The sequence below is a fragment of the Pygocentrus nattereri genome, chromosome 3 (assembly GCF_015220715.1).
Source record: "Pygocentrus nattereri isolate fPygNat1 chromosome 3, fPygNat1.pri, whole genome shotgun sequence".
In the NCBI taxonomy this organism is placed as follows: domain Eukaryota; kingdom Metazoa; phylum Chordata; class Actinopteri; order Characiformes; family Serrasalmidae; genus Pygocentrus; species Pygocentrus nattereri.
The window spans coordinates 11,893,183-11,914,640 of NC_051213.1; the positions used below are offsets into that span (position 1 = coordinate 11,893,183).

At 40.1% G+C, this 21,458-nt stretch overlaps 1 protein-coding gene across 3 annotated transcripts in view; it reads left to right on the plus strand.

Annotated features, from left to right (window-relative positions):
* fars2 (phenylalanyl-tRNA synthetase 2, mitochondrial) overlaps positions 1 to 21,458 on the plus strand; it is a 185,194-nt gene that overhangs the window by 76,600 nt on the left and 87,136 nt on the right. For all 3 annotated transcript variants that reach the window (XR_005130119.1, XM_017704662.2, XM_017704645.2), the window contains exon 5: positions 18,427 to 18,587. Coding sequence is in view for 2 of the 3 variants with exons in the window: in XM_017704662.2 (XP_017560151.1) it covers positions 18,427 to 18,587 (161 nt within the window). In the remaining variant the exon portion in view is untranslated. The remainder of the gene's footprint in view (positions 1 to 18,426; positions 18,588 to 21,458) is intronic.

The following is a 21,458-nucleotide window of genomic DNA, read 5'->3' on the forward strand; positions in this document are numbered from 1 at the left end:
CATTCATAACAGTTTAAGCAATCATTGTCACAGTGTTGCTTTTTAGCTGTTTATGTTCTAACTGAGACTGAACCAAAGAACATTGACATTGGACATTAGACATTGAACAAAGCCCCACTGCAGCCCTAGCTTCTCTTCAAGTCCTGCTAAGTGATTGCTCTTTTGTCAGAGCTCAGCTAATGAAAAGAACGACTTGGGAAAGCTTCAGAGGCTCGGGACTTGACCCATCACTCAGCTAATCTGGAGCTTTAGAAACTCTGAAAGCCCCACTCTGCAGGGAAATGAGTGGTTTAGCCTTCTTCTACAAGCTCCCTGTGTGTCAGGTTTGTCTCAGTCTCTGAAGAGAGATGGTAGAAATAGCTCTGTGCAGGATTGCTGGCTGAAGGGTAGTGTATGGTGGCCTGAGCTATTGTCCTTCTAATGAAAACTGAGCAGCAGGTCATGCAGGAGATTCTTGTCTGATTACCTGACTGTGTTGATGTTGTGCTTTGTTCCCAGATGTCCACACGAAGACCTGTTGGTTCTCGGTTTCTGTGCCAGGCATCGTAGACCTTCCAGTTAGAGAAAAATGTAGAAATATGAAAATCACAGTTACTGAAATGTAAAGTCGAGGGTTGCACTAGTCCAACTTTTTATGTCCAGGATCTCAGAGTATTGTACTGTTTATACTGTACAAGGTAAAGCACTTGTTCCTGGTAACTTCGTATAGAAGTTAAGCTGTTACATTGTCTCATGTTTCCACCTTCCGACTATGAAGTAGGTGACGCATGTTTCTCTCACTGATTGGGCGAAATTTGGTGATAGCAAAGCATGCAAATGAACTGATATGTATCTTTACATTTTTGATATTTTGTTAATTGATGTTATTAATACTTACATACCTACATTCTTTTTAGTGAACAGATTGTAAACAAAAAAAATTCCCCTGGTGTAGTATTGCAAGAAGCATTGGGGGCGTGCGATGATATTGGATTTGTATGGGTATCAGCAGAAATTTCCTTTAAAAAGAAACGGCCTGCATTGTGCAGATGCTTGAATTTGAAATTACATTTTAACCCAATATTTGGTGATGTTTTATCTGCCCACAGTTCCTATATTGGTTCATTCCTAACAGCCATTACTAAAGGCCGAATTATAGATCTGTGAATGCAAATCCATTAATATATCTGGCCATTATGTACAAATGTTTGCATAGGTGGCTGGCAACATACTTGTGCACCAAAGGCCCATTCCAAACCAGTCAGTACCAAAATCAAACAAGGAGAAGAAAGAAGAATTTACTTTGGGGAATAATTGGCAAGTAGCAAGGTTACAAATTCTGCTTTTGGTTAAGTATTGTTTGGTTCTCATTGCAACCTCTTCTTTGTGTTTAGTTGCATATATGTTTATGTGCGTCTTCTCAGACGTATAAATAAGCCTTAAGAAACAGCATCCGATACATTTGTCATGTCTGGCCAATATCCAATCCATATTAAAAGTTCAGCATTGGTGCCCATGCTTACGGCAGCATAATTGATCAGTACGTCCCTAAAGACAATACAGCCTGAAGTATTTTGTTTTTCTACTCAAGAACAAATGCTAAATGCTAAAAGATTTGTACTGTAATGGTGGTGTTTCTGAACACTTCTCTGACATCAAAGATCTAGTAGTTAGTATTGCTAGTTACACTCCCATTGCATCAGGTTTGCACTAAAGGGAAGTGTTATATACACTAGCTAAAGGGTATGGCAGTGGAATGTTTTTTTTCTCGCAGTATTCAAGCTGTATCAAGACTTTTGTCTCTGTACTTTTTCAGCCACAGCTTCGACGGGAGAGGGTATAACAAAACCATTTAAGAAAAATCAATCTGTCAACCTTCACCGCACTGCAGTCCTAGTAATAAGTTTCCACTAGTAATAAGAATGTCTGGGTGGACGTTTCAGTCAATATCTTTTGTCTTTACTGTTTGTTATGGATCTGCTTAACAGTCTAAATCATTCTCTTCACTTAGGTGTTCAGAGAAAGCTTTAGGTTAAACGGAATTGAAGTAGATGTTTTGATGGACAGTTTACCCACCATCATCGCTATTCTGCATGGACTGCCTTTAATTACTGGTTGACCAATAATGTAAAGGGTCAGAATAATCCAAACCAAATTTTTCTGTACTTGTTCTGAATAAATGTGTGTGATGTGAGATGTGTAAGCATGGAAGTTGTAAAATGTTTCTCTACCTCGACAGTCCATACAGCCCATAAATTGAAATTTTAAGGGCACAAGAGTTACCCCTGGAACACATGTTGTGAAGTCTAACACATGTGTAAGCTGTCCGCTCCTGGCACCACGTGTGGAGTTGCATGATTGGTTCATTTTGTAACGATTGTGCCACTTCCCTTTTCAAGTTTCTTTCTGGCCTGCATGGCTAAAAACATTCTCATATGAGAGCAGCTTCTTGGTTGCAGGTGTTCCTGCGTGTTGAAATGCCAAATACCCAAAAAGCCCCTTCTACACAGCTTGAATGAGTGCATCCAAGGAAAACAATAAAAAGCAGCAAGTTAATGAAGATGGTGCCCATTATTTTGCAAACCTACGGGCAAAAAAGTGAAGTGAAGGAATTGTGAAATCGATCCACGGTTCAGAAGGAATAGTTTTGTATAAAAGCAAACCAGCAGTAATGAGCACCTCCCAGAATTGACTCTGGGTGCAGACTCAAGTATTTGTGACAGGTGTGAAAACACCTTAAGCTCTAAAACAGCTAGTAATTCATTGTGTTTCTGATGTCACAAATCTTTCACATAAGTCTGCCCATTCAGCCTACAGCAGCTTAGCCCCGCCCATTCACATTGAAGTTGTTTCAACTTTTTCAATGAGACTTGACACAGGACAGCCTCCAAACGTCATTTACATATATCAGTCTTAAAGGCACAGTAAGAGAAACGGCCTGATTTATTCTAAAGGCACAAGTTTTTGACAGTTTGATTTGTTTTTTTACATTTTGAGTAACTTTCATGATGAAAGTACCAAATGAAATGGCCCAAAATTCTGTGGGGAAAAAAACTTCTATTGACTTACTTTAAAAGTAAAGTGTGTGTTTTTTTTGTTTTTTTTTCTCCCCCTTGTTTCCTTCGCCTATAAAGTTGTCATTTTGGAGATACAAGGTTTTGCTCTGACAGCTGTGACACATATAATAAACACTAAAAAACTGTAGGGTGTGGGCTCTTTAACCCATTTTGCTAATGCTGTAATTAAATGCTAACCTGACTCATGATATTTAGAATGCACTGCAGAATAAGCTTTTTAAAATTGCTGTATTTCTAGAACTGATTCTTCATTTCTGTTTCACCCAGGCAAAAATGATCTTGCATTATTTCCCCTGCACATTGTTTTAACACATTCCATTATGCTAATGCCTGCTTAAAATGCCAGCTGTCTCCGCACTGCTTTTGACAGTGATGTCAGTTTGAAAGTCAGCAGAAAGTATAGCACATTGCGTATTCGTTGTATAATATAGTAATAATTAAAAAAGGGAGCTGGGATTTGGGGAGTTTGTGAAATCGGTAAAGGCAAGAGATATGGTAGAATATGTCTAGCTCCACAAATGGTAATTTTTATCCATCCATCCATCCATCCATCTATTTTCTAAGTCGCTTCTCCGTCAGGGTCGTGGGGGGGTGCTGGAGCCTATCCCAGCAGTCATTGGGCGGGAGGCAGGATACACCCTGGACAGGTCGCCAGTCCATCGCAGGGCAGACAGACAGTCACTCACACACTCACACCTAGGGGCAATGTAGCACGTCCAGTTGGCCTGACTGCATGTCTTTGGACTGTGGGAGGAAACCGGAGAACCCAGAGGAAACCCACGCAGACACGGGGAGAACATGCAAACTCCACACAGAGAGGACCCCGCTCACCCGGCCGGGGAATTTTTAGTTTTATTTTTTTAATGTCAGGGTACAGTCTTTGGAAGTATTGAGTTGGAAAGCTGCCTTTTGGTTTTGTAAATGTTTTTGCACACGTTTTTTTTTTTTTTTTTAAACCCTGCTCTGTAATCATGAAATCTATTGATCCAGTTATAAGTAAATTCTGCATATTTATGAGCAGGGACTGTTTGTGCAACCAAAGGACTGAACGAATCAATCTGATCCGTCACAGTGCAGTTTCTTACAGTTATGTCGAAGTGCAAACATCCATGTCTATCTAACTCTTTTTTTTTTTTTTTTTTTTCTTTCTTTTAATTCTGTTATAAAAAGATAAAGGTGTAAATGTGTAAAAGACTCCTTGTGTTGGTACATTTTACTTTCACAGTTTTAAGACGACAATCAACTGTCCATTAGCATTATGATCTATAGGTCGTTATCAAGAGCCACTGCATAGTTAGAAATGTGCATCACGATCGTATGCAAAAGTTTGACCACCCTTGGTCAAAAGACGTCGAAAATTGTTTTTTATTTAAGTAGAAATATGTTTATACATGCTCTGAGATCTATTTGTGTATGCTTTTTATTTATTTGTTAAATATACTTCAATGTCTTGGAAAATAAAATGCACAATATTAAAATATCTAAAACTTTCCATAACTTTTTTTACCATCCACATTTTTTTTTCAAAATATGTTATATTCCAGAAAAAATAAAAACTAATTGTGCTTTATTTCGAGCAGAAGTGTGTTCTCTACTGAGGAAGTGCAATTTATTTTCACTCGTCTTCTGACCAGACGTGCCCAAACTTTTACATACGCCTATTTATCCTATTTATGTTAGAGCTTATAGATGATGGAGATGGAGCTCTCTGCTACTGTTAGCTTCCATATGACTGAAACCCTGCTGGAAGTCATCTTTACCCAGCACACAAAATAACCTACGGAAATGCAGAAAAGGAATTTGTTATAAGATTATTAAGCTTTAATTGTTGTGCTTGAAAACGGATGTTAATGGAATACAAAAATGCAGAATCAAATGGATATGGGCATAAATTTTCTATCTGAGATTGTTAGTATAATCATCCCCTAAATGGCTTAAGTTAAGTAAACTGATCATTAAGGATCTCCTCTCTTGTTGCTCTTGTTACTTATGGGATTAGAAATTGTGTTTAGGAGACAAAGTAAGCTTTGAAATAATAGCAGTCAAACCAGGGGTACTGCGTCTCAAAATAGAGAAAAGAGCACTGTGCGGTCTTGTAAGGGCTCTAGAATAAAACAGCGAGGCAGTATTGAAGGGTCTATAGGCCTCAACCTTTGGCCAACTAAGTAATGAGATGTTGCATGGTGGCATTTGTGCTCTGTGAGCTGGGAGCACACATGCTAACCAGGCTCGTATCAGTGTTTTAAGCGAGACTAAAGCAGAGCAGCAGAATGAAAATGTCATTTTGAGTGTATTGGAACTCTGTCCCCTGGCAGCTGGTGCAGTGGGACCAGAGTGCAGTCAGACAGAGCCGTCAGCCCGGCCCGACCGAGCTGCACTAATTGAGACGTAATAGCTTCGTAAATTAGCCTTGCGCGCTAGCGTTAACGCGTATCCATTCTGCGTCATGGAGCTACCTGCCGATAAATGTGTGAAACATGGAGGTTATTGTAAAGGACGAATGGCATCTTTCTTTGGTGTAGTTTTAGGCTGACACTGAGCGTAATCACACATTTATAAAACAAATACTCATGGGATCAGCTCATATTTGTGCATCACTGTATTTATACAGATTTGAAAGGCAGACATGGACTTTAGCCCGAACTCTTAGAACTCAAATATATACCACACACTGTAAACCTGCAGACGCTAGCAGAACTCAATATTATTAAGCTAATCGGCTACCTTAATATTGTTAAGTTCATAAAATCAGAAGTTTGTCAGCATATTTTAATGCACAGTTCATGTTTATTTGCTGGATTTTATTGTATTGAATAAAACGTGGACTGTGCAGTAGTTATGGCATAGTTATAAAATTATTTTTTACAAATATTTTATAAAACAAACAAAAAAAACTTCAATAAAAACAAAAAATACATTTTAACTTACTAAATAGGTGCACTTCTTTTGCATACTTTCTCTGCGTACTTTGTTAGCCCCCTTTCACCCTGTTCTTCAGTTGTCAGGACCCCCACAGGACCACCACAGAGCAGGTATTATTTGGGTGGTGATTCATTCTCAGCCCTGCAATGACACTGACATGGTGGTGGGGTGTTAGCTTGTGTTGCGCTGGTTTGAGTGGATCAGACACAGCAGTGCTGCTGGAGTTTTTAAACACCTCAGTGTCACTGCTGGACTGAGAATAGTCCACCAACCAAAAACGTCCAGCCAACAGCGTCCTGTGGGCAGCGTCCTGTGACCACTGAGGAAGGACGAGAGGATGACCAACACAAACTGTGCAGCAGCAGATGAGCTATCGTCTCTGACGTTACATCTACATGGTGGACCAATAAAGTAGGAGTGTCTAATAGAGTCTAATAGAGCTCACTGCCCCCTGGTGTGTGTGTTCACTAGCGTGCATGTGTTTCGCTGCATGGATGGGTTAAATGCAGAGGTCTAATTTCACAGCGTGCAAACTCAGTGACACATGGTTGTATATTCTATTCTATTCTAGAGTGGACAGTGAGTGGACATTTTTTTTTAAAACCTCCAGCTGCACTGCTGTGCTTGATCCACTCATAACAGGTTCACTGCAGTGCTGCGAATGATCCACCACCCCAAGCTGTTTGTTGTGGTATGCAAAGGATGTCTTTTAAAGTAATTGCAATTAAACATTATACGAGTGACAAATTGTCTTAAATGAGCTGGGTACCGCTGACTCAAAGGATAAGTGAAATAAATGGGCATGCAGGTACTCCAAAATTATTGGCACCCTTGGTAAAGATGTTCACGAAAAAATTTTAAATTGGCTCCATCTCACACTGAAAATATGAGAAATGTATTTTGGTAAACAAGATATAACTGAACCATGTTCATATTTATATTTCACTATTTTATATGTCCACATGAGTGTTCAAGACCTCTTAAGCAGTTATCCATGGGTTCCCATTTCCCCATAAATATGAGGTGACACAGTGGTCAGATTTTAAGACGTACATTACCGAAAAGGGCCAGTAGTGTGTTGACTTTTATAAATCAATGGCAATGAAATAACAGCTACATGCCAGAAAATGCTCATATATGCTGTTAGGGCAATAATAAATAAGAAGTTTAAAACAAGAATGGTTAGAAAGGCCAAAATTTATTCAAGGAGAACATTGGAGATTTGCAGAAGATGGTAGTATCTTGGGGCATCAAAACTACTGCTTCTACTACTATAAGTATATTCAGTGTGGTTGTACATTGCTGCAGTCCATGTCAACAAACTATTTCCTGGAAAGCTGTGCCTTCCTGCTGGCTTTTTGTCTGCTAATTACATGTGGTGTAATACTGTTCAAACTTATGTCACTATCTCTAAATCTCAAAAGTTTCACCAGCTCAAAAAGATTAATTTCTTGAACACGCTCAGGTTGTTTACTTAGTTGAATAAATTGGAAGTTTTCTTCCTCCAGTCCAATTAATGAACTTCAACATTATATTTTTCTGATAGACCTATGAATATTTTTTAATGAAGACTCTTTATTACATAGTTCTGCAGAGCTTGTTGAATAGAGCCCAATTTCTAGAATGGTAGAGTTTATACTATAATACTATACTATTATAAAAGGAGAATTTGTCCTCCATCAGTGTCATAGGACCAGCTTTCTGCTCTTTCACCAGCTAGCTGATGTCCAGCGCCTGTCACTTTAACTTGAGCCGAGCATGTTGAGTTGCAAAAAGCATTATTATTTTGGAGCACTGGAGTGGAATCAAACATACAACATGAAAAGCTTCCTTTAATTTAGAAAGGATTAAATGCAAATGGCAGGCAGAGCTCAACTGTGGAGCTTTAGCTAAGGCTCACTTTTTATCCAGCGTTTAGAAGAGGTTAAGCTACATTGTCAACCTCTCATGAATAATTAGCTGTACTTGCTGCTGCTGTTTAAAAAAGGAACCTTGTTGTTGCAGTAATCGGAGACAGGAGGAACGATAAGGCCTAGACATCAAAATGCTATGAACGCTGATAAATGAGAGCTTGTTTTACTTGTTTTTAACGCAGCTTGTACATTTCTAGAATTCTGAAAGAGAACTTAAGAGCATCATGTGGTCCATTGAACGCTAAATGTTCATTGTGATGGACTGTGGCACAACATAGGTAGGAAAGTGTTGTGTATTTTGTTTGTTGGTATGGTTTTTTGCTTATTTTACTGAGATCTTAAACTTGTTGCCAAATGTACCAAATTGTTTTGATTTGCTAGTGATCATGTGGATCACTGAATCATTAGGTGACCAACCAAACGTGTACACTGTCATAGTATTTAAAGGGGTCGCTTGGCCTACAACTAGCATTTGAGATGTTATTTGTAACATTATATGTGTAATATTGTTTAGTATTGTTTCACATTTTTTGTTGTTTTTTCTTTTAAAACAATACCCAGCATGCATTGCAAAAATACATTGTACAATCACTGGGCATTCACCACAATAAAAAAAATCCACTGATGTACCTTTGATGTATAGAGTTTGTTACGTCCAGGGTAACAAACAACAAGTTCAACAAATGCAGACATTAAATTAAGCTTCCTAGCAGTAAACAATCTGGCTTCTGTCTGTATTTACCAGTTTTCATAGTTTTTCAAATGTCCCTCCCTCCTTTGAGATGCATCCGAAGGAGGCTTTCCTAGTTTTCGTGGTATTTATACAAGAAAATCTCACTCTTGAGACTTTTGTGGCTCCAGTGTTTACATCAAATGGTTAAGCAATGGTTAAATCTTTTATTTTTGGCTACAATGTCTCTTTAATTTGTCTTTGCCTTTGACATTAATATCTGGATGTTATTATAGACATTTTATATTTGCAAAAACACTGGTTTACAAAAACCATTCTTTGAAAGGCTCAGGGAACTAAAAGTGGTTCTTCTTGTTGTACTACAGAGAAATGTTCCTGAAAGGTCCTTGGCTTGAAAGCATAGTTCCAGGAAAAAACATTTCATTGGTGTAGAACCCTTTATATGTGAACATTCTTAAAACTTCAAACAGGTTCTTCCCAACTGCACATCTCATTTACAAAAAGGGTTTTTGAAGAGCCAAACAAAAAAAGATTCTTCAGGGAACTAAAAGCGGTTCTGCTATGGCATTGCTCCCGAGACCTCACTAGCACCATTATTTTCAACAGTGAAACAGTCTAAACAGTGGGACTATGTTCTTGTGACATGCTTATCATTCTGTAATAATACCTTCACTGTGCTTCTGTGTAGTCGTCTCCTCCATCATTGATATTCACAGTTTCTCACTGCCGCTGTGCTCATCAGAGGCAGCACTGACCCCTGAGCTGGGGCAGTTCATGCACATGCGTTTGTGGCCTATATACCCTCACAGACTCCTTTGGGTTTTACGGGATCCAATCATCTCTGATAAGGAGTGTGCATCACAGACAAGGGAAAATCCTTTGGTCTTCTGCATGCATGAAACCAGAGCTACTGAAGTGAAGGCCCTGGTTTGCTCTGGACCGCCTGTGCATTATGCATGGAGGGGTGATGCCCCATGCTTTACATAAGTTCTCCTGGGTTGGAGGCGTACTTACATACTTAATTTATTTAACACACTGACATGCATGGAGCCTGCATAGTAATGTATGGTACTCTGCAAGAAAGCACACTGCGGCTGACACAGACATCCGTTTATTTAAGATTTCTTCTAAAATCAGGGGTATTAATAGGGAGTTAAACACCCCTCTTCCCCTTGGCTGCAGTAACATTGACATGCATCGCCTACAAAGTTGTTGTTTTATAGCACGGTTGGACCATCTTCACAGAAAGCTGGCATCTCATTCAACCCAATGAGAAACTGTAGCGCACAACTCAACTTTTGAAATAATATAGAATATAGTACAACATTCATTTCCATTGATATTTATTGTATATGCATTTCCATGGCAAGTTTTGATTAGTTGCAGCAACATTTTAAAGTAGGATCCCAACCAATGATATGTAGCAAATCTAAACTACAAACTAAATGTATTGGGTTCAATGGGATTTTTACTAGTGTGAATTAAAACTTCACAGCAGTTGCTATGAAAGAACGCATTTGTGGGTGAAACACCGGTAGGTCATTGTTGTCCTTTCGTTCAGCAGGATCTCTGTTCAACTTGGCTCTCGTTGGTTAATGGCCTTTCACATAGGATGTCAACATTGTGTTTCACGTGAGAGAATGAGTGCTCTCCTCCTTGAGGAACAGGGCAGAAGTTGACTTGGAAGTTTTTTGTGGTTTAATGTAAAATTAATGTAAAATATTGCTTTTGTTGATCTAAACTAAAATCTTGCCTTACGTTGTTTAATTCAAAGTATTCCAGTTGAATAAAACCACTTCAGTTGTTACATTTTATGTTTAGATTGTGCTGAATTGTTGCAGAATGTTAAGTCCTAAATGTTGAACATTTTAATATTTACCATTTAAAATTGGGACATCCATGAATGGACTGTCACTAGATCAGTAGGCGAAAGATTATATACACTTCACACTAGAAGTAGATGGTATGGCCAAAATCTGTATCAGAGTATAATTGAATAATTTAAATTCTGACTATGTATCACAGTGTCAATATTTATTTTTAAATGAAACCATTTTAGATGCTTAAGTAAAGCTATTTTTTAGGTTAACAGTGGATTATTATTAGTTTTTTTTTTTTCTTAAGAACTATTTAAGACAACCAAAGTAAATCAGATTATTTTTCTTTTTGCATAGAATAGTAATAACTGAACTGAACAGTATTTAATGAAAGATTTTATATAAAAATTCCTGTCTAATTCTTCCTCAGTGGGCATGTCAAAACCTTAACTGAAGCAGCAGTTACGTTCAAGGTGCAATAATTATAAGGTTGAATAATAATATGAATAAGATGGAATGGGAAGGTTTAATAAGAAGCCAACTTTGGCTTCATCAAATTTCTCATTTGTCACATACGTGTGTCGTGTACAGTTGTTCCTCCAACCGTCAGACACTGCTGGAATTTGGAAAATATTGTCACTCATGCTTCAGTACCAGCTGGTCCATGGCTTGTTGCATGGGCAAAGCCAGGGGACCACAACGTCAGCTGAAGCAGTTGATTGAGTAGCTCCTTAGCCAGGCTAGGTCAGACTAAGGCTCTTCTTCTTCTTCTTTCGGCTGCTCCCTTCGCCACAGCGGATCATCTGCCTCCATCTTGCCCTATCCACTGCCTCCTCTACTTTTACACCAACCATCTCCATGTCCACCTTCACTACATCCATAAACCTTCTCTGAGGTCTACCTCTTCTCCTTCTACCCGGCAGCTCCATCTCCAACATTCTTTGCCCAATATATCCACTATGCCTCCTCAGCACATGTCCAAACCATCTCAACCTGGCCTCTCTGGCTTTATCTCCAAACTGCTCCACCTTCACTGTCCCTCTGATCTGCTCATTTCTAATCTTGTCCATCCTTGTCACTCCCAACGAAAATCTCAGCATCTTCATCTCCGCCACCTCCAGCTCAGCCTCCTGTCTTTTAGACAGAGCCACAGTCTCCAAACCATACATCATAGCAGGACGTACTACTGTCTTGTAAACCTTCCCTTTCACTCTTGCTGCTATCCTAGCCCTGACACCCGTCTCCACCCACTCCATCCTGCCTGCACCCTCCTCTTCAACTCTTTTCTACACTGTCCATTGCTCTGGATGGTTGACCCAAGATATTTGAAGTCACCCACCTTTACGACCTCTACTCCTTGCATCTTCACCTTTCCACCTGCCTCCCTCTCATTCACACACATGTATTCCGTCAGACTAAGGCTAATCCCCAAAAAGGGCCATGTCTTTATGTCCACTGCTTCTAAAACAACTAGACTGTTTCAGATCAGGAAAGATGATTGTTAAAACCTGCCTGAAATCAGGGGACCTTTAGCAATTCACAGAAGGAGTAAACTGGTCTCAAAAGTGGCCTGATAGTCCTGTAGTGTAGGCCAGGCATTAGGCTCTTGTGCAGAAGCTCAAGAGCATCCCATTCTATGAGAATTCTTTTCAACAGAGACTTTGGGTGTGCATTTTTATCTGCATCAGCAATGACTGCAGAATACACTAATTAAAAAAGCCATGTGGACATGTGTAGACACGTAGTGTGCGTAATAGTTTGGGCATTGAGACAGGAGGTCTGAATGGAGAGCAGTTTCACATCAGAAGTGCCATTGGTGAAATATCGCAACAGTGTGAAAGTTCTTACAACCCTGTTTTTTTTAATTACTCATGACCGTTAACACTAAATATAATAACGCTCATAGTTTGTAAGCACATGATTTGAATGAATATGAGCAGTATTAGTCTTTTTATCACAGAAACACCTCTTGTTTCATCTCATGCTGACTCCCTTCTCCCAAAACCAGAGGTGCACCTCTCATTTTCCTTCTCATATTGACGTACGAAATGCAACAAAAACATTGCACTCCATTACTAATCAAGCTGCATTATTTATGTTCCCCCATTACTTATTCATTACAGTGGCTCTGCACGGCGCTGCAGATTGCCTGAGCCAATACAACCCCCCCAAAAAAATCCATATTAACCACGCTATGCAAATGTGAACCCATGTTTCTATCAGAGTGAGCTCTTCATTGCCAGGGTTGACTGCAAGGCTCCACTGCTTTTTGTGCTTTACTTATACGCACATGGTCTGCACTGAGCCCCATTCAGAGAAATGCCCACTCTGCGAAAGTCTGTATTCATTATTATGATAAGCTGGTAAGGTACAGTACTGTGCTTTGTGCTTTCAGATGAGTCATAGTGATTTTACAACCTTTTGGACAGCAGTAGAGATCAATGAATGGATTCGCGAAAGTGGACGTCGCGTAGGATTTAGCTACCGCAGAGGATGGAATTTACTTTTTAAAGGCCTCTGAGTAGTAGTTATTCTGATGTTTAAAAGCGCCCACTTCATAATTGTAGAGGAGTAAGGAATGTATTAAAAGATTTGTGAAAGAAAGAAAGTCAGCAGAGCTGGATATAACATGGTAATTCAAGCAGCTCATTCCGTTAAAGTACACCTTTTTCATAGTCTCCCGATAAAATGTCACCCGCTGAGAAGAACAAAATCATCATCTCGAATCAGTGGGTGACATTTTTGCTATCCAGCACACATAGGTAAATGCCACCCCTAGAAGGTGAGCTGTAACTCGGCTCCAGATTTACTTGTCTGCTGCCTAATAGAGGTTCTGCTCTCACCTTGGGACAGCCTGATGGGTCATCCTTTCACTCCACACTTTTCGTAGATCTTAGCACTGCTCTTTGAAAGGAGTTTTTACCTGTTGTGTTTCTATGTGGCACTTTGCTGTAAGACATATAACACTATAATTGGACTTGGATATAACAGTTATGGGAATAGACTGAACATTTAGACTCAATAGCGTTGCATTTGAGTTCCAGACAAAAATACACTCCCAAACTTTTCCTCAGCACTTGCCCTTGGAGGAATCCATTCAGTACTCAAAAGGATTGACAAAAGTTTCTCCTGGCACTGCTGGCAGCCCCTAAAACCCTCGGTTTGACACAAGGGAGCCAGGCTGCAAAACTGTGAACACACTTCTGGTCAGTATTGTAGCATTTTAAACTGGAAACATTATCTCAAACCTACATAAAACTGTTCCAGCCTTGTAATAGTTGCTAAAGAAGAACACATTTGTGGGCGGAGCACAGATTGCATTAGACCTGGATTGCAAACAGCACTCCAACCGATCCCAACAGAATTAAATGGGGCTCCAACGTGGTTGGCTAGTGTCTGGTGGTTCCAGACAAGAAATACTTTACCACATTTTCCCTCTGTGCTTGCCCTTGGAGGAATCCTTCTTGCCATCTTTGGGGTGTTTAATACTCAAAAGAAATGATGGAAGTTTTTACGTTTCTTCTGGCAGCATTTAAAACCCTCAGCTGAACTCAAGGGAGTGAGTCCCCAAACCTATAAACAAAATGCTTTCCAGTTTTTCTTCCACAACACTATGATGACGATATACCTCTGTCAACCACCAGAGACGCTTTCAGCTGATGTGATCATTTACATGACAGTCGTAAGTGATCTCAATAAGTCACTATCTCTATAGGCTTTTTCAAACCTGAAATTCCGGAACCATGGTTCATGTTTTTATTACATTGTATACGTTTGATCTTGTTAGTGTTAGTTTTACGTTGGAATTTAGAGATTGCACTAAAGACCTTCGCATGACACACCTGTCCTGTCCTTATCACCTGTGTGGGATGTTTCTCCTTATGTTTGACATTGATTGGTTTGTAGAGAAGCCAACGTCTGATGTTGGCCTCTTGTCGATCCAGTGTTTTTTTTTGTTTGTTTGGGTTTTTTGTTTGTTTGTTTGTTTTTTTTTTTGTTATCTTCTCAGCCTCTCAGCAAATAAGTTTTGACATTTTTTTTCCAAGTTGACTTTTGACTATTTTTTTTTTAATTAAATTACAATAAATTACAGTAATTACTATAAAATATTTGACAATTACAATATTTTTTGACCAAATTACAGTTAAATATATTGCAATATATTGCCATCCAAATCAGTGTTTTCACACTGCAAATGAACCAAACCATCAGTTTTTTTGATTATGTGCACCTAAAGAGGACTTGCCAGTGAAAATGTGTGCGTGCCACGTCACAGCTGTGACACAGCTTCTTTTTAGCTAATTGTTCTTGACACAACACTATGGCGTGAATTTCTTTAAATGGTAGCGACGTGCCAGATGAACTAAAATAGGTGCCCGATTCAATATGGGAGGTGCTGGATCTGATTTTTTCCTGCATAAAAGTCCTGGTTCGCTGTCTAATGTGCAGGATACAAGGGTGGCAGTCTTTTTTAATTCTTGTAAGTGTTCAAGGGGGTTCATTTTTCTGTTAGGGCCTTACTAAACTGACATTGAAGAGCTAATGTCAACTGATGATTTTGTCCTCGTATCCTCTGTGAAAGGTTGCACTTAAATGCACTGCAAATACTGCAGCTGACAGGAGGTGGCAGGAGTCTGTATTTGTAATCAGAAAAGAAAACTCAGCATTGCGGAAAGACGAACTAGCCTAGTTTGTATGCTTGCTTTGCTCTCTATTGTGTCTCTTCTCAGTCATTTGCAAGGCTGAATGGCCAATCAAAGAACACTCTTTCTTTCATTGCTAGTCTCTGATGCTGGTTCAACATACTCACCTGTGTGGGTGCTAACAAGGGCTGACAGCAGCCAACAGTGCAGTACACACCTGACTGTGCGTGACAATTGACCACAAAGGCTCATCATGCCTTTTTGGGTGGGCCAGAAGTATCCAACAGCTGACAGTCAGCTTGGTGTGATGGGCCTGTGTAGCACCCAGTGCTTCCTTGAGCTAGTGGGCACTCATGATACATATGTGTGGCAGAAGAAGAACATTCATTAGTATGGAAGAGATGTCAAAAAGAAAAAGAAATGGGTCGCTCTTTCTCTAGAACGGAGCCAGGAAGTTACACTAGCCCAACATTGTCTACTGATATTAATATTCAAAGCAGCAGGTGCATTTGAAAAAGAGGAACCAGAGGGGACAGTGAAGGTGCAAATCCATCTTTAACTATGGAAGAAAACCAGGGGGAAGAGGGGTATTGTTTGAGAGATGGAGGGATAGAGATAGACAAGCAGAGAGGAAATGGTGCCAGAAGGGGGGGGGCGAGTATTGATGGGGAGAGGTAGCTGGAACTGTGGGAGAGAAGGAAGGACAGGTGATGAAACAGAAACAAAAGGAGGGAGAGGGATAGGTGGGCAGAGAAAATAAACGGTAGATGGAGAGTGAGAGAAAGACAAACTGCAGACTTGGATGAGGCAGAGAGAGAGAGATGAAGGGAGGGAGTGAAGGATTGGCAGGGAGGGGATGGCATAGAGGCGTCAAGCTGTGAAAGTGAGTGCTGCCAAGGACTGTTAGCCCTGCTGATGTCATCGCAAGGTGAAGAGCGTCAGACTGCCAGCCCCCACTGCCAGCTTCCCTGGGCCGCTGTGATTGGCTGGGGAGGGAGGCGGGCATCACAGACCTGTGCTGTGTCACAATTCGAGTTCTGTGTAATAATATTAACCTATACTCTATATACTTCACTATAAAGTGCCTAGATTTCTAAATAGGATATTATAGGAAACAGAAACGGCCACCTCTTCACTATTTTGTACTCTGGAAAAACAGGAGCACTATTTAGAACACTTTTATAAGGACAGTAATGATCCACTAATCACTATTCCCTACATTAGACAATCAGGAGCAACTATGTAGAGCACTATTATAGGGGAAAGTAGTCCCCTAATCACTATTCCCTACACTGGAATAAAAAGAGGCTGTATAGCATGCTATTACAGTGAAGAGAAACAGCTCCGATATCCCTTTTCTCCACTCTAGAAACATGGGAACACTGCATAGAACACTATTATAGGGAACAGTAATGGTCCCTTTATCGCTATTCCTTACACTGGAAATGTGGGAACACTATTTGGAACACTACTACAGGGAACAGTAGTGGTCCCTTACACTATTCCCTATAGTACAAAAAACGTTTTTGTAAGAAACAGAATATGTATTTCAACTTATTGATTTTGTATGTTAATGTTGTGTGTGTTTTGCTCTTTACTTTGTGACATTGGTCACAATTGATCCAGGAGACAGTGCAACACACTTTATGTAATTTTGATTACTTTTGTTGTTGTTGTTTTACATACTCTCACCAACTTTCACTCACCAAGCTGAAGGGCATTGCACAGCAGACAGTGAGGTTTGCAAGGAGAATTGTGTCACGTGCCTATGATTTCTGTGCATATTCATCTGCTGAAGACACCACTTATGTTTACTTGATCCCTCACCTTTTCTAGGGGCTCATCTAATACACTTCACTATTATGGAACAACCTTAAATATTGAGTAGGGCATAGATGTGGTCTTTTCTCACTGCTAACCCCCTAATTGCCTTAAAAGTGGCTAGTACACTAGTAAACCGCTTGACTGGAGACACAGCTCTGCTGGAGAGGGATAGAAAACAGCAGAGGGGCGTCACAATGCCCATTTCGAGCGTTCGCCTGAGGTCACCGCTGATGCCTGTGGTACGTGCCGTCTTCTGGCTGCTGTCCCTGGCAATGGATGTGCGCCTGCGTGCAGGTGTCTGTATGTGCGTGCGTGTGCCAGCTCTCTCTGCTAAACCTCGAACTCACTATGCTATTAACCATGTCACACAGCTTTATGTCTCTCTTTCATCTCTCTTGATGTGCTCGTTACCTGCAGTGGCAGGCGAGTGATAGCAATCAGCCTATCCATCAATCCTCTCTGCCCAGTGTCTCCCGCAGAAATGCTCGGCTTGGTTTCCCCTTGCTTGAAAATGCCTGCCACACAGTGGGCCAATCAAGGCTGAGCTACCGAAACCAAATCACGACATGCTTACTTGAGCTTCGAAACTAAACTGCAGCGGTCCAAATGAGTGCCTCCGCGTTTCCCTGTGAGGAAGTTAATTCTGCATTTCTGCAGGGATGGGAGTAATTAATGAAAGGTACACGAGGCAGGACGGAGGAGTTGATTGATCTGGGCACGCAAAGCCCAGATTTATTCTGGTGTCTGTCTTTGCCAACTGAGTGCTTTGACCCCTGAGTTGCTCCTTCATTACCATATAAAGCAGATTTTCCTCAAATCTGAAGGAATGCTAGAGAGAGAGAGAGAGAGAGAGAGAGAGAGAGAGAGAGAGAGAATGGATGAAAGAAAAGAGTATTATAGGTTGTCTCCATTCACCATGGACCGCCCCAGGTTGCAAACCAAATCATGTTCATAACAAACATAGTGAGGCAAAGCTGAATTTGCTGAATTTCCTTTTTCCTATCAGTCAGAGAGAGCCATCACTCAAACCTCCAGGTTATGGAATTCTCAAAGATTTAACGGCTTTCCTCAAATGGCATTAATTGCATCATAATCACTGAATTGTTGTTAGATGTTATCTGACAGGAGTTTATTTTTTAAGTATCATAAATGGTGAACTAAAGGTTGACACTGCCCCTCATGCCCTCTAGACATGGTATAGCTTCAAGACTATCTTTAAAAAACAAAAAAAAAAAACAAAACTTTAAGTGTAGGAATAATTAAGTAAAAACAGTGGAGCTCAACCATTCTCAGCCTGAAAAAGTTTTTTTTTCCTTCCTGACAGCACTGATCAGTCTCATTTATAATATGTGTGACTCCAGCGATGAATTTAGGACTGAAATGTCTAAAAGAATCTGGAACAAACTACAGTGGAGATTTGCTGTTTCTGTTCCTTTGTGGGGAAACATAATTTTATTAGAGACATTGCATTCTGAATGAAAGAAACTTCTAAATTAAAAACAAATGAAAAATCATAAATATTGTTTTGTTTTTGTTTTGTTTTTTCTTTCCTTATGACAGCGGGTGCGGAGAACAAGATGGGCTGGGCCTTTGGATTGGGTCTGGAGAGACTCGCCATGGTTCTGTTTGGTATCCCGGACATCCGTCTCTTTTGGAGCCAGGACGAGCGCTTCCTCAAGCAGTTCCATCTGTCCAACATCTATGACCCCGTCACCTTTCAGGTATGATCTACACAGCTTTCTACACAGAAGCAGTTGGTGTTGGTGCAGGCGCTTATCTTCTGTTGACTGTGGTAGTTGACTCACTGATGAGGCCAGAGCGCACAGACTCAATAAAGACTAGCACATTGGGTTGATGTCCTTTATCTGTGTGTGGCTGTTGTGAGACTGTAGAACATGCTCTTTTATTTACACTGGTAACACTGGTCTGGGTTGGTCTCCACATTCACACTGGTAACATTGGTCTGGGTTGGTCTCTACATTCACACTGGTAACACTGGTCTGGGTTGGTCTCCACATTCACACTGGTTACACTGGTCTGGGTTGGTCTCCACATTCACACTGGTAACATTGGTCTGGGTTGGTCTCCACATTCACACTGGTAACACTGGTCTGGGTTGGTCTCCACATTCACACTGGTAACATTGGTCTGGGTTGGTCTCCACATTCACACTGGTAACACTGGTCTGGGTTGGTCTCCACATTCACACTGGTAACACTGGTTTGAATGTTCTCCCCTAATTACACTGGTCTAGGCTGCTCTCCCGCATTCACACTGCGACACTGGTCTTTGATGTTCTCCCCCATTCACACTGGTAATATTGGTCTAGGATGTCCTCCCCCAATTGGTCTAGGAAGTTTTTCCCCATTCACACTGGTAACACTGGTCTAAAAAGTTCTCCCCCATTTACACTGGTTCACTTGGTTTATGTTCTTATTCTGGAACATCTAAAACAATTGCAATGTTGGAATATTGGTGTGCTCTGACACACTGACCCAGCATTACCCAGTCAACATTATGTTGACAATTATTTTAGAATTAGTTTAGAAACAGAATCATTAATCCACTTAAACCAGTGTGAAAGGGAAAACAATGTAGAACTCTATGAATGGGAAGAATATCTTACAGCAGTGTGAATAGACATCTGAAATCATGTCCTCATTCTGTAGTCGGTAGTTATGTCTGTATAAGGAACTCTGGGCTCTAAGCTGTTTTTCTGTATGGGAAAAATTAACGTAATCTTCAAATATCATGTGTGGTAAGCAAAAAAGTTTTAGATCTGTCGGTACATTTTGCCATATTTACAATTTCCACTCGAATATCACAAATCTCTAAATTATGAGGTTAAGTTAAAATACAAATACAGTTTACATACAATTTGATCATTTTTTACACAAGTAGGCGAAGGTAGTGTTAGGAATCTTGCCCAAGGACTCTTATTGGTATAGTGTAGGGTGCTTACCCAGGTGGGGGATTGAACCCTAGTCTACAGTGTAGAAGGCAGCGGTGTTAACCACTACACTATACCAACCATGCTTCTAACATGCTTAGAATGACATCTTAATACTGGCAATCTCACCAAAATACCCCTTGCAAACCTGCAAGTTTTGTTAAATGTGCTGGTTAAGTTGCTTTGGCTATAATAGGCTACAGTTTGAGTAGCTGGTGTTGTATAACAGTGTTGAAGTTTAATAGACTTGCTATCATGCGGCATCATTATAGTGTGCAGGAGTGGTTGCAACCTGTAACTCAGATGATCCAGTGACATTAGGGTAAGTAAAGTAGGTACAGTCCAAGTTTGGGATATGTTTGTTTGCCATAGGATATAAGAGTAGCGATTCATTCATTCATCTCATAAAGAAAAACAGCTTAGACCTGGTGTATGGAATATGGACATGACACACATTACAGAATGACAATAACTTTAGAGATATATGGTGGGTGGAAAACCTTCTAGAGTCTCCTAGCAATCACTCAGCTCTGGGATTTGTTGGTTTGTTTGTGTTTTTTTTGGGTCTTTGTGCTCTAGAGAGACTAAATGTTCAGTCCAAATTTCCCACAGTGAAATGAACAAATGGAACAGTCTGAAGCTCTTTTGCAATGACCTGCTTACCATGCAAACTGGGGCTTTGTAAAACACCCTCAAGGTGCCCACAAAATTAGTTGTTTACAATTACCCAAATCTCCATCAAGTGTCTGCTAGGTAGCTTAATGAGTTTGCGTAATGTGTATGTGTATCCTGTCACCCTTTGCCATTGTTTATTTAATTTCCTCAATTAGAGTGAGTAAATATTTGAGTTTCATGGTTGTGGAAACTTTCGGAGAATAGGTGACTGTATTCCATGTTCTCTTTTTCACACACTGAAACATTTGATGTGTTTTCCCCCCTTGGGTGTACATACACACATTGTGATCCATGTCTTATTAGAGGTTTTAGAATACAATATATTGACTGTTTCAAAAGCTAGGGGGAGGAAACGCCTTACAGGATTTTTTTTAGGAAACAAAGCAAACCTGGCCAAACAGTTTTAACCACAATGTCATCATTTTATTTTGAAATACTCCATAACAAGCAGTGATACTATACCCTGGAGCTTTTAAAGTGATTTGAAATGGACAGTTTAACCCAAATGTGGTCAATCAGCCAAAGTTTTCAAAGTTGCTTCTTTAGTTTTGCACTGGAGCTATAAGACTAATGTTGCTAACAAGTAATGTTTATACCCACCAGATTGTAGAAACTGCATGCCTAAGTCATCATATACGTGCCTCAAATTGTGTCATGTACCCTGAAATAGACTTGTTCCTGTGGTGTCTAACACTGTATCACACTGTTATATATTAAAAGTCCAACGAAACATCATGTAGTTAAAACAATATTAGCTTCCATCTTGAAGCCTGTTTTTTCTGTATATTTGTTCTTTTTTTATAGATGATATTATAATCATAGTGTCACAAACTTTGTAACAACTCTCCAAAACTTCTAGGGGTTTAGAAGTTGCGCACCAAAACTCTTGAACAAAACAATAAACAGTGCAGCTCTACATAATGAGCAATATGACTAGCAGTGACTGGCTGTGCTGGTCATTACAAGG